The following is a 14,424-nucleotide window of genomic DNA, read 5'->3' as shown; positions in this document are numbered from 1 at the left end:
AAAGTGACAGTTTGTTATTTGTGACTACTGAATCTTTTCTTACAATTAGAAAGCTGGTTTTTAATAGTTCCATCTATGGATTCATATATAAAAGTGTACTTGTGTTAATATTTTCCAACATATCATAAACATATTAGAAACCATGACTCTTATGTTGTGTCACATCAGAAGTGAAGTGGGGATATGAGAAGAAATAATTGCATTAAGAACACAATTACTTTCTAGAGTAAAAGAAACCTAAAGTTTCTTTCTCACTTCTCAGAAAAAAATATTATATAAGGAATGTGTATCTAAAAAATTTACACCGTATTTTTGGTGGAAATATTAAGCATCAGCTAATCTTGCTGTTTCATTTTATATTCATACCACACATAATTTTATATTTCTGGATTTTTGTTACATTATTAACATAAGAGTTTCACACACATACACAAAACATGACTGGTTCAAAAAATGTACTTAAAAATTGATGTGGGCCCTCCCTGGTGGCGCAGCGGGTTAAAGCACAGCACTGAGAATCTAAAGCCGCTTCCGCATGAGTTCGATTCCCGCCTGCCCTGGAGGAGACCACATGGCGTGGCAGACCTCTCCTGGCCCGCCCGCTGCTCCCCTCAGCAGTGTACTTCGTCGATCTGCCTGTTCTGTACCCCACTCTGTCTCTGGTGAATCCTCTCACCCTCCACATCTCTGGCCTGTACCCCAGTTCTGTATGAATAAATAAATAAATCTTAAAAAAAATTAAAAAAAATTGATGTGAAATAAATACATTAATAATTACAACTGTTTTTTTCTTTTCTTTTGTCTCGTTTTACAATTAGAAATGACTTGAGATATTGGTAATTAGGCCAAGTGATGTGCATGTATATTTACTGACATCTACTCATTTAGCTACAATTAAATTAAAATCTTGGGTATATAGTAACAATTATTTCCCTAATTCATTAAACATTTTTCACCACTGTCAAATTTGACTCCTCTGCAACAATGTATGTTACCATAAAAAGAAAAATAAGCATATTTACACTTAAATTTACCTGATCCAGCAATTCCACTCTCCTATGACTCTACCCAAAGGACATAAAAACCTTACTTCAAAAGGACACCTGTACTCCTATGTTTATTGTAGCATCTGTTTACAATAGGTTGAGTTATGAAAACAACCCAAATGCCAAAAAATAGATGACCATATCAAGATGTGGTATATATACACAATGGAATATTACTCAGCAATCAAAAAAGATAAATTCATTCACAGCAACATGGATGGAGCTGGATGGGATTATACTCAGTGAAGTAGTCCAGAAAGAAAAAGAAAAATATCAGATGGTTTCATTTATAGTAGGAATGTAGACGAACCAAGTAAGGGATCAGGGGGGAAAAAAGTAATTACAATAAATTAAAAATCAACATCAACAGGGAGGTATAAATCAGAGACATTATGTAGGGAGGAGAAGGGAGAAGAATCAAAACAGGGGTTGAAAGACAAGGGACTATGGTCATGGCACATGGATGAAATGGTGGAGGGAATTTCAGGTAGAGGAGAGAAAGCATACATTGTACAAAAATGAATAGATATATATAATGTAATGATGTAGATATATATATAAAATTTACCTGAACCAGAAGTGTAACTGGGCCACTTTTATCTACTTCTAGTATTTCACCATTCTTTGTGCCAACTAAAATATGACCATGTCCTAAAGATATGGCTCGTATAGATGGGTTATCTTCCAAGAGAAGACCTGAAATGTTAAACAGTGATGTTTGGATAGGTATGAAGTAACTACAGTTCAAGAATGTATATATTGTCAGTGATGCTACTATAGCAATGAACATGACATACAAGGTTGTTTTCTCATATATTCTAAATAGTCTAATACACACACTGCATTTTCTCACAATCATTAAATTTTCTAAGCTCAAAACTAAGTGCTATTTACAAGGGAGGGGGAAGAAGAGGGCTCAAAACAGGGCAGAGAAGAGCACAAGACTATGGTTGATGGTTCACAGGTGAATGGTGGTGGAAATTTTACAGAGAATACACCTAAAAGGAGAAAGCAGACAAGCCTACATTGTACAAAAAAGAACAATGTTGTAAAATATATAAATAAATTTTAACAAATTATTCTATATCATCCCAGATCCCCTACCACCAATCTGACAACTCTTTCTTTTTCTTTCATATCTACCTCCTGCCCCTCTTAAAGTGTGTACAATAATATTCTGGCTAGTAATTTAACTCAGTTCTACTTAAGACTAATTCATTTATGTGTACTTTGTCAGGTAGGCTTCAACAACATACTGGTGAGCACAAAAGTGACAGTTCTGGCCCTCACAGAGTAGGCGACAAGGAGAACACGTCCTATGAGAAAGCATCCAAAAAGCACAAAGTGAGGAGACCTTTCCATGCAGGGGAGTGGAAGTGGAGTGAATTATCCAAGAAGAAATGCTGAGGTTTGACAAATATGTTGCCAGGTAGCTAGAGGGGGCAGGTGGGAGGAGGAAGGGCAGATTTCAGGCACAAGTGACAGTATACAAAAGGGCTTGAAGTCAGAGAGGGTGTGATGTGGTGCCTTAACTGAAGAAATGCACCAAGAAAGGGCAGAGGGTCTGCCATACTGGAGGCGAAGCAAAACAAGTGATGTTCACTCTCCCAGGTAAAACTAGTGACACTGTTATAATAATGACACTATTATGTTAATTATCAAAATTAATAATCCTGTTCTTGGTTAACATTTTACCATATATATCACAAAAAATAGATTTTGAAAGGATGGCAATGATTCTGGAAGCCTGTTAAGGAACTTCTCCCACTTAGCTTTGACACCTGTCTAGTAAAGAAGGAAAGGTGAATCCCATGTGTTCCAGTGCAGTAATCACGGATGTTAATGAGCATGTAATTTTTTTCCCACAAAGTTAAGCTTCAAATCACCTTTAGATCCTGGGGCCAAAGCAGCTCTTTTTATAGCATAGGTCTTGAGACATCTTTCAAAGGAGTCATCCCAAAGAGCTACTACACCATCTTTACCTCCAGTTACAAATCCCTATAAAAGTAAAAGGATCAAGTCAATAAAGATTTAAATATTAAAAAAAATCCTGTTATATTGAAAAACTTGAGAGAAACAAATATTAAAGTTGAGTTAGTTTGTAATGAACAGAAATTGGAGTAAGAATCTATTATGCTTAAAGATATCTGTAAAAATATTACAGTAACACTAAACATTCTTAGGCTAGATTTTAAAAATTTAGTTTGTAATATGGAACTAAAAGGTAGCTCCATCATTTTCAGCAGGTTAAATATATTCTCTCCTGAATGCTTCACTATTTCATCCTTTGGGGAAAAAAAGATAGTAACAATAGTACTCCATTGGATGTAGTGATGATAATAATTATTAATTTCTTACTAACTCAAAGACTGTGTCAAAGTTTGTATAAGTGATATAAATATTAATTTTTTTAACAGCAGACATATTTGTATACAGCTGTTTGAAAAAAAAATGTAATTAAACAAAAGACTACTCAGAGGTTATTATTGGTAGCCCAAGTGGTCTCTTGGTTAATATTTTACCATCTGTTGTATTTACATGCCATGATTAAATTGTGTTTAATTTAAAATACATTTAGGTTACTTACTTTTTCCAGTGCATGCATACTGAACACTGGCCCATCATGTGCCTTAACTGTTTTTACAAGAAAGACATCTCTCCATATACACACATCTCCTGTGGATGTTCCAGAAAAAGCCATCTCTTCAGTCCATCCATACACCGCACACATCATTGTGTCATTTTTCCCCAGTGTGCCTACGTGGCCTTTTCTTCCAATCAATCCTCCCCCTGGTTCATAAAAAAATATTGTGAAAATACTACTCTCAAAACTTATAAAAATGTAGAGCAATAAAGGTTCTACTACTGTTATTTGAATATGTAAGGACATGTAACAATAAGGAGAGTTAAAAAATAAAAAACAGGGTTGATAATTAGTCACTTGGGCAATACCTTATTTGCTGAGACAAGCTATCTATGTCTGTTTTTTTAAAAGGCCAAGCAAAAACATCTAAATCAGTTTCAATCAGTCCTTCGAATTCTGATTTTTTAAATTTTTTTATGACATTTAAGAATATAAAAAGGCAGTTAAAAAAAAACAGTGAACACCTACCTGTGTATTCTATCCACCATCAATTTAAGTAGTTATTAAAATAATCAAAACATATCAATTCTTTTTCCCTCCCCTCTACTATTCAGAATGTGATGTTGTATAAGACGCATTCCTTTATACATATATTATTACTTATTTATGACTTACTAGGCAATATATATTATTTTTCACATTTTAAAATTTTTCTATAGATACCATCTAATACTACATTTTTAGAATTTGCCTTTTTACCAATTATTTGTTGTGTTGTTTTACAGATGGAACAGAATTCAGGTCCACAGAGAAAAGACCAGAACTAGGGTAGGAAGTAAAAGGCTCCTTTTCAGCCTCGGGCCCAAGTCAACTTTAACTTAGTTTACATAAAACTATACATATATTAATATTAACTAAATAGTTGTGTACTTCCCTTAGGAACTTTGAAGATCAAAATTCCAGAAATGAGGAAAGCTGAAATAAGTGTTGAAATAAATGTTGATCAAAGCTTTAACATATATCTTTTTATGGTTTAGTTTTTGGTCTACTATATATCTAATCAAACTGAGCAAAAAAAGTGATACATTTGCAAACCTTTTAAAGGCTAGTCACTTTTTTAAGCTCTTATTTCTAACAATTTTATAATTACTTTTTATAAGACAGAAATAATCAGCATTACTTGATGGGCACTTATTTCAAATGACTAAAACCTCAAATTAAGCGTTCACTTTGTATCATTTTATAAACATTTTATTTAAAAGTATGGGAATGAAGTTACAAATGTGAATATACTACCTCTTACTTTGTAATAATTGTACTCCTGATCAGGTTAATTTGTGATACAACTTTGAATCCAAGTCTGAAAAGTTTTATTCATGTTTTATGTAGTCTATACTCTGTAAATTACTTGAACTGATGAAATGTATTCACTATGCAATTTCACTTACATTTTCATATTTTATCTGAAAATCTTAAGTGAAGTGAGACACTCATATCAAACTGCTAGAATGTATTAGCATACTATTCTATCTGGAAAAGAAACTTGTATTTTAAAATGTAAACTTCCACAGTAATTAAGTTACAAATGCACGATGGAAATATAATATCTTGTTTCTATATTATTTTATAGCATAAAAAACTTTTACAAATGTTTTCATGTTCAGTTTAGATTAAAAAACAGTAACAGAAGAATTTGAATATCACTTGATGAATGACACAAGTTAAATCCTTTTATAAATATGAATATTGAATACTGTGGATCAATGTACTCAATCAAAGGCCATAAAGTAAATAAATCTTGTATTTGTTCACAATGTACCAAGGTAACTGTGAATCATTTATTAAAAAAAAAAAACTTTTGCTTTGGATAATTTTAGATTTTCATAAAAGATACAAAGATAACTTAAGAGTTATATACTCCTCTAAACCAATTTCTCCTAATAACCTTAAATAGACATTTTGTCAAAATGAAGACACATATTTGATACAGTACTATAAAATGGACTCCAGACTTCTTTCACCTTTGACCTGTTTTCCTAATACTGTCTCTTTTCTGTCCCTGGATCCAATCTAGGATACCACAATGCAATTAATTACTGTTTACAGTAATGGCTTCTTAAATTTCAGAGTAGTGAAAAAAAGCACTTCTTACCTGCTCTGCGCCAGAATTTCATATGTTTAATTCCAACTGTAATTAATTTATCAGGCACATAAGGGTTCATCTTTACAACAAAAATCTTATCTTTACTTCCTCTGAAATAAACATTAAAATGTTTTAATTCTGAAGATAAACATCTCTTATAATCCTCTTTTGCCTAGTCCATATCCATCTTGAATTCCCCGCTACTCTCTAGCCCATGTACTCAGATTTGGGCTACGCAATCACGCACTTGTACATTTGTTACTGTGCCATTACTTATTATAGGGACTCTTCAACAGAATCTCAATACAATCTCAAATGACAGGAAATGAGAACTAAACACATCTGGAGAGCATCTATTACACCCTCTTTCTACTACACATGGGAAGTAGTAGTATTATTTGTGGCATGAATGAGTTAAGGAATTACTTTGTACAATACTTTGTTAAGTCTTGGTTATAACCTCTCCACATAAAGTTTCTCTTAAACTATTTTGTTGTTTAAAAAATTTTTATTTATTTTTGCACTGTTTTAAAAATACTATATACCATTTGTAGAAAATGAAAGTTGAATAGAAAATAGCCTAAAACTTCTTTTAGACATTTGTGTGTATTCTTCACTCAAACATATAACTATTTATCATTCTGTTTATAGGCTTAACATATAGTTATAATTCAATTTACCTTCAAACAGAGATTTTTAGATAATAGTTATTTCCAATGTCACATTATAGTTACTATAAAAAGTGGGTTTACAAAAAATAAACCTACAGATGAGTCCTGAAGTCTTTTGCTTTATTGCCATGATTATGCTATTTACTCAATGGTAATAAAGATTTCATGTTTGCTTGATTTCACAAATTGTTTTACTTTAAACAACTTTAAAATCTAAAGTAATTTCAGTATTATACTAATATGATATGGCCTTTTTCTTACCTTGCTATTGAAAGTTTCTCTCCTTTCTTCCAGTCCCACAGTACAATACTGTGGCTATCATCTATTCCAACTGAGGCCAAACGTTTCCCATCCGCTATGAAAATTAGCCAGATACACTGACCATTAACATTCAGAAGGTAAAAAACACTCAATATCTAGTCTAAAATCCCACCACCATATTTAAAATTTTATAAAATAATATTAAATGCTGGATATGGTTACAGCTATGAGAACCATAATTTATAAGAAAGAACAGCTTCTCAAAGCATTTGAACATATCTGTATTCTCTGACCTCATTTCTACCCACCAGTTAGAAAGGGGTGAAGGGAGGAAGATAAGTGAAAAAGAGATTGAAAACTGAGAAGAAAAAAATAAAGAAGAAGAAAAGATTTGTTTTAATTAGATTCACTATAAAACTCCACTCTAAGAATTCAGTGACTTTGAAAAATTATTCAAGTAAAAAAGATGTAGGGTACGATGGATGACCCAGTGTCATTAATGATATTTTCATAAAGGCCAAATATTTTAGATGTTACTATTATTAAACATTAGAATGATTAAACATTAAAATAACTGCCTAGGGCTCTCCCCGGTGGTGCAGCAGGTTAAAGCACAGCACTAAGAAGCTAAAGCCACTTCATCATGAGTTCGATCCACCCTGGAGGTGACCCACATGGCAAGGGCAGACCTCTCCTGACCTGCCTGCTGCTCCCCTCAGCAGTGTACTTTGTCAGTCTGCCTGTTCTGCTCCCCACTCTGTCTCTGATGAATCCTCTCACTGCACCTGTATGTCTGACCTGTACCCCAGTTCTGTATACATAAATAAATAAATCTTTAAAAGAAAAACAAAACTGCCTAAGTTAGTGTTGCTCACAGCTATGCTCACACAGGCTGTAAAGGCTACAAGTGTAAAATGTTGTTACTTTCATACAAAGTTTTTCAAATCTCATATAGTTCATTATCACTAATAGTGATATTTTTCTTATGGACCCACTTAGTTTGCTACTGACTTTCTTATTCTGACTTTTAGCAGATCCTTGATTATATAATATACACATTTCCTGCCCTCCTCCAAACTGCTCAGATAATTCACTGTAACATTTGTTAGAGCAGCAGACAGCACTAATTTACTCTTTCTTCTATAAATGTTTTATTCCCACCCCTTCCTACCCATACCCTAGCTCTCACTATAAATCTGTAGTTAAATTTTTAAATGTAAAGAGTTAACAGTTTTAAAATACATCTTCACAGAAATGCTATAAACAACTACAATTATCACTTCTTTATTTCTTGGCCTTTCTTAGCTTTTACCCTTAACATTTCAAAGTTTACTCTGTAGCTGTAAAACATGAAGTGAGTGAGTCAGAGTTTACCCAAAATGAGAGAGACATAAATTGGTGGCAACTTTTATAGAAACATTTATTTTAATGGGCATTAAAAATTAGTCATTAAATTATAATACATGAACCAGCAAACCCACATTTTCATAGTTATGACTGGTTAGGACAACAGTATGCCGATTTAATAAAAGCTGTATAAGTCATGGCTAAGTGACAAGTTAGGCAACACTGATTAAACTGAAATGCTATGGATTAACTGTTATAAGACGGAAACAGTCTTACCTGAGAAGTCAACAGCACAGACACCATATTGGTGATATCCCTTTAATATTGACAAAGGTTTAACGGTCTCTGTATCCCATATGTGAATTGAGGGATCCCTACCTACCTAAAGTAGAAGGAATTATAAAAGTCATTTTATATCATTAAATTATATATTTTCATATTTACTGAGGGAAAATAAAATGGGATTTTACAGTCTGTCTTATTTGCTATGGACACTGATCAAATAAAAAAAATACAAGGCAGACTATTCAAGTGACTGACAATTTTTCTTATAGTTGGTTAAAAGCTAATGAAGCTAGACTTAGTGTTTCTGGCAATGTTCTAGAATTCTGTGACCCTAAATTTTACCCTAAACTTCCTTAGTAAAGGCAACACCCACAGGGCACCTATTGTTAGCAGTGTCCCCATGCTGGATAAAATGCAACTAGCATTCAGATAAATTTTGCAAATTCACTGGGAAAATAAGGTATTGTCAATTAAATAAGAACTGGTAAGATATGCTTGATGAGAATGAAAAGGTTGTAGATGAAAACTTCTTGAGCTGGTCTTCAGAAAGAGCAGGTCTTAGATAAAAAGAGAAGTACGCAGCACTAGACTAAGATAATGGCACAAAGGAAATAAAGCTTACAAAGGAAATAAAACACCAAGCATGTAAGCGAGATTCTAAAGAGACAATTTTACTGTAGCACTCTGTCACTTACCTTTTAACTTGATTTCTGATTTGTAGTTTACATACCACACAGGTAAACTATCAATTCTTAATTATGCCTTTATTTTTCTTTAATTGAGGTTACACTAGTTTACAACATTGCCCATGCAGAGATATGGGCTCACACCCTTCGGATGTTCATCACTACACCACACCCAGCACCAAGGCACCCACAGCCACCGTGGTCCATTGGACCCCTCCACCCCTCCCCCCTTTTGTAGCCCCAGTTCTACAATCTTATTTCTGGGGTACACTTCTGATAATCATTTTCTTTACAAGGATAGAGATACAATAGTTGTCTACTAAAGGCAACTCCTGAAACAATTCATATAGCTGCTAATTACTGAGTGGCTTTATATAAGACATAACAAAAACAACACTGTAATCAGTCGATATTCTGCTAGAGAGGCAGACTAGGAGGTAAAATGCCTCATGTTACACTTTAATGAGTTTAGACATTGGCCTAAAAGTTACTAGAAACCTTGAACACAGGCATTCAGAATGAGCATGTACAATGGTAAGAAGATGTCCCAGCACATTTCCTGGTATATAACACATGCTCTAAGAATAATTTTGAATGGATGGATGAAAAGAAGGGAAAAAAAAGAATGAGAGAAAAGGGAAGAGAAGAGGAGCGGGGAGGAAGAGACAATGGAAGAAAGAAAAAAGGGAGCTCTCTCCTCTTCGAGGGAAGCTGCACTGGATGACTCAAGTTGCCAAACCCTCCATCGATAGATCTTAGATGGTGCAGTTACATCGCTTTAAAGCCTGGCAGACTAAGGGCTTTAGGCTTTTACCACTCGCTAGCTGAGAGATCTTTGAGCAAATTATTTGATTTCTTGAAACCTAGTGAACTATGGGAAATAATTTCACTCCCATTAGAGAATAAAATAAATATACATTAAGAAACAAATGCTTACATGTAGTATATTTATAAATAAATTACTCCTTCCCTTCCTTCTGTAAGAATACCCATACAGAGGTATTCAAAAACTTTTCTCAGTGTTTATTATTGCAATATTTGTTTTCTACTTTGTTAAGGCAATAAATTGCTATGAAGTTTTTCAAATAAAAATATCATCATTCTGGCCCTCCCTGGTGGCGCAGCGGGTTAAAGCACAGCACTGAGAATCTGAAGCCACTTCCGCATGAGTTCGATTCCCGCCTGCCTCCTGCCCTGGAGGAGACCACATGGCGAGCCAGACCTCTCCTGAACCGCCCGCTGCTCCCCTCAGCAATGTACTTCGTCAATCTGCCTGTTCTGCTCCCCACTCTGTCTCTGGTGAAGCCTCTCACCGTCCCTGAGCCTCTGGCCTGTACCCCAGTTCTGTATGAATAAATAAATAAATCTTTAAAAAAAAAAAATCATCATTCTGTTTGCATTAGAACATTTGTTAGATAACTTCACCTAAGAAATCCAGCTTATTTGTTTTCTGTAACTTTTATTCACAAGATTAAAAAAAAATCTATTGTTATTTTAAGACAAAGAAGATGGAGTTCTTCCAAATAAAACTAGCAGAAACAGTAACTCTTTAAGGAAATCTGTAGGAAAAATTTTGGGGTAAATTTTATTTGTAATATGAGAATAAATTCCATTATAAAGAAGTCTCTGCTCTTTATTTTCTAGAATATAAAATATATACACATGGACTAATCTAACTTTAAACCCAAAGGTGTAACCTGTCTGATCTGTTGTTACATACCTGGCCTGTTGCCACGTAGTCTTTCAAAGGGTGAATAGCTAGGCAGAGAATATCATCATCATGCCCCAGGTAAAAGCGCTGTGTGTTCTGCTGTCGATTATAAATGACACCCACTGCTGCCACGTGGTACACAATTTCACCAATCTGAGTGTAGAACAAGTTACTTCGACAATCATAACCTCTGTAACTAAATATAAAAAAAATTTACAAAATTAATTTTGGACATTTACAAGAATACTGAACAAGAAGAAAAACAAATGTCTCTGATTACATAAACTTTTATGAATTGTTCTGATTATAATAGTGAAATCAAGCTATAATGAATGAGAAAGCAAGGCACAAAGATGTGTAAATAGTATAGTTCTGTGTGCATAAGAATAATGCTGTTTGTATACTATAAAACAAAAATAATTTTTGTTTCATTTAGAAGTGAAACAATATACAAAAGAATATTTGCTTATACATTCGTACTTCTGACACTAACACTAACATGGTTACCCCTGGAAGAGGGAATGATGACGGGGAAGGTACATGTTGGAAGATTCTCTAAGTATACCCTTCTATCCACACTGGTGAAACATGAAAATAGAATATAGCAAAACAAATGTTAAACAACATTTAAAAAATACACTCCAAAGTAGTTGAATATTCTTGAAATGGTCAACATATTAACAACCACCTCTTTATGCTTCAAAGATAAGACAATTTGTAGAAGGATATCTATTTTAATACTTCTACTAAGTGGATCTTTTTTCAAATTGTTAAGACATTATCAGTCAGGTAAGAAAATGGTTGTCTGGTTAAAGAGTCAGATTGGAAAACTTGTTGCCAGGATGAAATGTGAAATCTGCATTACCAGATGGCCTACAAAAACTCAGAATCTGTATTTGATTGAAATTAAAATAAGCAAAAATTGCTCATGTCAAAGGCCATCACAAAAATTATCTCAAATTAGATAAATATGATTATCAGGTGATAAGCTCTCACATTTTACTTATTTTCATTTGTTTAAAGAGATCCATTTCTATAATACTAAAATCTCTTTAGAAAAATTAACTTTTAATTCAATAAACACTTCTATAGAGTTTATTATGTGCAAGACAATATGCTAAGCAATCAGAAGTATCGACATATTTTTTTCATCAGAAGCTCATGAACTAGGGACTATTATCTCCCTTCACAGATGAGAAAATAGAAGCAGTGAGCAGTTAAGTGACAGGCTCACAGCGATACAACTAGTCTGTGTGAACCAAAACTAAGACACATAAATGAAAAGTCATTTTATACCCATGAACAAAGTGTAATCGAACACTATTTCCTGGAGCGTGTTCTTTTCTTTTTGAAGTACCGTCTTTCTGTTTCTCTTTGCATTGCTCCTTAAGCTGAGGTAGATCTTCTTTGTAAACCTTTAAATAACAAAAGTAGAAACAGTCTTAGAATATATATTTATAAAGATGTTCCAAGATTCCCAGATGAATAGTGTGGTCACTGTTGATCATTAAATTTAAAAACTGTTTAAACAAGGAGGTACTTTGTGAAATTTACTTCTTGGAAATAAACAAACTGGTGCACATTTCCTATCAATCACACAGACAAACTCATATTTAGCGTTCCAGGTAAGTTTTATACTTCATAAGGGGATATATATTTTTTAAAGATTTATTTTTTTATGCATACAGAACTGGGGTACTGGCCAGAGCTGTGGTGGGTGAGAGGATTCACCAGAGACAGAGTGGGGAGTAGAACAGGCAACTCAACGAAGCATATTGCTGAGAGGAGCAGTGGACGGGTCAGGAGAGGTCTGCTGTGCCATGTGGGTCACCTCCGGGTTGGGGACTGAACTCATGCTGAAGTGGCTTTAGCTTCTTAAAGCTGTGCTTTAACCCACTGCGCCACCAGGGAGGGCCCCATAAGGGGATATTTTAATGGGAATAAATGGGAGTGTACTGTGATACAAATACAGGCAGATATAGAAAGTTAACATTATCAACTTCTGGCTATAAAAGAACATTTTAAACAAATGTACTTTAACTCTTGGGGGGGGGGAAGGATAAATAGGCACATATGTCTGGAAAAATTAGAAAGGACAAGAGATGACAACAGATGTAAAAAGGTGAAAGAGACGTAACCAGATATTTTCAGGGAAAAAACATGTGGTACTAGAAATTACCTGCCGACGGTAGGTAAGCTGTGTCTCTTGCTCAATTTCAGAATCCAGTTCTGGAACATCAGACAGATCTGAATCTGATTCATCACTATTAGAGTCAGCCAAACTCTCTGTAATTTTTAAAAATAAATTTTTACTTTTTTAGAGGAGATTCGTTTTCAGCATCACTGAAAAATCAATGATTGTGATGACTGTGCCAACTGACACAGAGAAACGCCACAGGGCATTCAAATGGGATTACCTATTCAGTGACTCGTGTCAGCAAACTCTACCACAGATTATCTTCCGCTCTACTGACTGCAAACTCAATAGCTCCTTTAGATCCCTTAACATAAAAAATAGCTGAAAAACACTATATAGATGAAACAGATGAACTGACATAATCTTAAGAAAACTAAGCATTTTCCAGAGTCTACATTATTTTGCTAACATAACTGTTTCTTCATCATCATTTGATAGGTTAAAAGGCAACCAGAAGTAATTTGTACTTCATGGTATGTAGCAACTGACATTAAACATAGAGACCTAATATTTTAACTTAAGATTTCTACTACTAATAAACTAAACTTTTAACCTTTGAGGCTAAATTACATTTCAATAACAAAATTGTTGTTTTGGGGTTACTGGAGACTTACGTGACAGAGAAATTTTCTAGGCAGTGTACTACTACTCACCTTGGGGTGCTATATGAAGAGCATCTTTCAGTTTTCTTTCAGGAATAAATTTCCACTGAAAGACTGAGTGATCTGCTCCACCAATAGAAATAACCCATTGATAATCATGCGACCATCTGACATTAGTTACATGAGCTGAATGCCCAATGTATTTTTTAAACTTGGCCCCTATAACAACAACAACAAAACACACCTTTAAATTAATAAATGCCAACACACAAAAATATCACTTTAAACAACAGCTATACCTGAACCAGTATTCTATTATCTTCATTATGATCAAAGGGGTAAGATATTCACTGATAATTTACTGACTCAACAAAATAAATGAGTTTATATCAATGGATGTAAATCTTTGTTTTACTAATTCACAATATAATTTGGTAGGAACCACAAGCGCCATGAGGGGTTATTTTTTTTTAAAGATCTATTTATTTATGCACACAGAACTGGGGTATGGGCCAGAGGTGCAGGGCAGTGAGAGGATTCACCAGAGACAGAGTGGGAAGTAGAACAGGCCTACTGACGAGTACACTGCTGAGGGGAGCAGTGGGCAGCCTAGGAGAGGTCTGCCATGCCACGTGGCCACCTACAGGGTGGGGATCAAACTCATGTTGAAGTGGCTTTAGCTTCTTAGTGCTGTGCTTTAACCCGCTGCTCCACCAGGGAGGGTCCGATGAGGGGTTATTTTATAGCTCAACAAAAACATGTAGTTATAGGAAAATCAAACTGTTTTCATACTGAGATATTTAAATGCTTCACCTGAGGCCTTTGGTCTTAAGTAAAATTCAATCACTCTACATTCATTATTTTCAGCACAAGAAGCCAGAGTATTTTTTT

The 14,424-nt window shown here is 34.4% G+C and overlaps 1 protein-coding gene across 2 annotated transcripts in view; it reads right to left on the bottom strand.

Moving 5' to 3' along the window:
- Window positions 1–14,424, bottom strand: part of EML5 (echinoderm microtubule associated protein like 5) — a 100,457-nt gene that overhangs the window by 45,301 nt on the left and 40,732 nt on the right. For both annotated transcript variants that reach the window (XM_004681636.2, XM_012724536.1), the window contains exons 11-20: window positions 13,585–13,752; window positions 12,914–13,020; window positions 12,031–12,149; window positions 10,744–10,930; window positions 8,329–8,434; window positions 6,706–6,799; window positions 5,783–5,883; window positions 3,634–3,836; window positions 2,933–3,044; window positions 1,615–1,742 (exon numbers count right to left, since the gene is read on the bottom strand). In XM_004681636.2, the coding sequence (XP_004681693.1) occupies window positions 1,615–1,742; window positions 2,933–3,044; window positions 3,634–3,836; window positions 5,783–5,883; window positions 6,706–6,799; window positions 8,329–8,434; window positions 10,744–10,930; window positions 12,031–12,149; window positions 12,914–13,020; window positions 13,585–13,752 (1,325 nt within the window). The remainder of the gene's footprint in view (window positions 1–1,614; window positions 1,743–2,932; window positions 3,045–3,633; window positions 3,837–5,782; window positions 5,884–6,705; window positions 6,800–8,328; window positions 8,435–10,743; window positions 10,931–12,030; window positions 12,150–12,913; window positions 13,021–13,584; window positions 13,753–14,424) is intronic.

Source organism: Condylura cristata, unplaced genomic scaffold (genome assembly GCF_000260355.1).
Source record: "Condylura cristata isolate star-nosed mole 26May11 unplaced genomic scaffold, ConCri1.0 scaffold00013, whole genome shotgun sequence".
In the NCBI taxonomy this organism is placed as follows: domain Eukaryota; kingdom Metazoa; phylum Chordata; class Mammalia; order Eulipotyphla; family Talpidae; genus Condylura; species Condylura cristata.
Note: the sequence above shows the minus strand (reverse complement) of the source record. Positions and strands in the feature narration are given on the sequence as shown.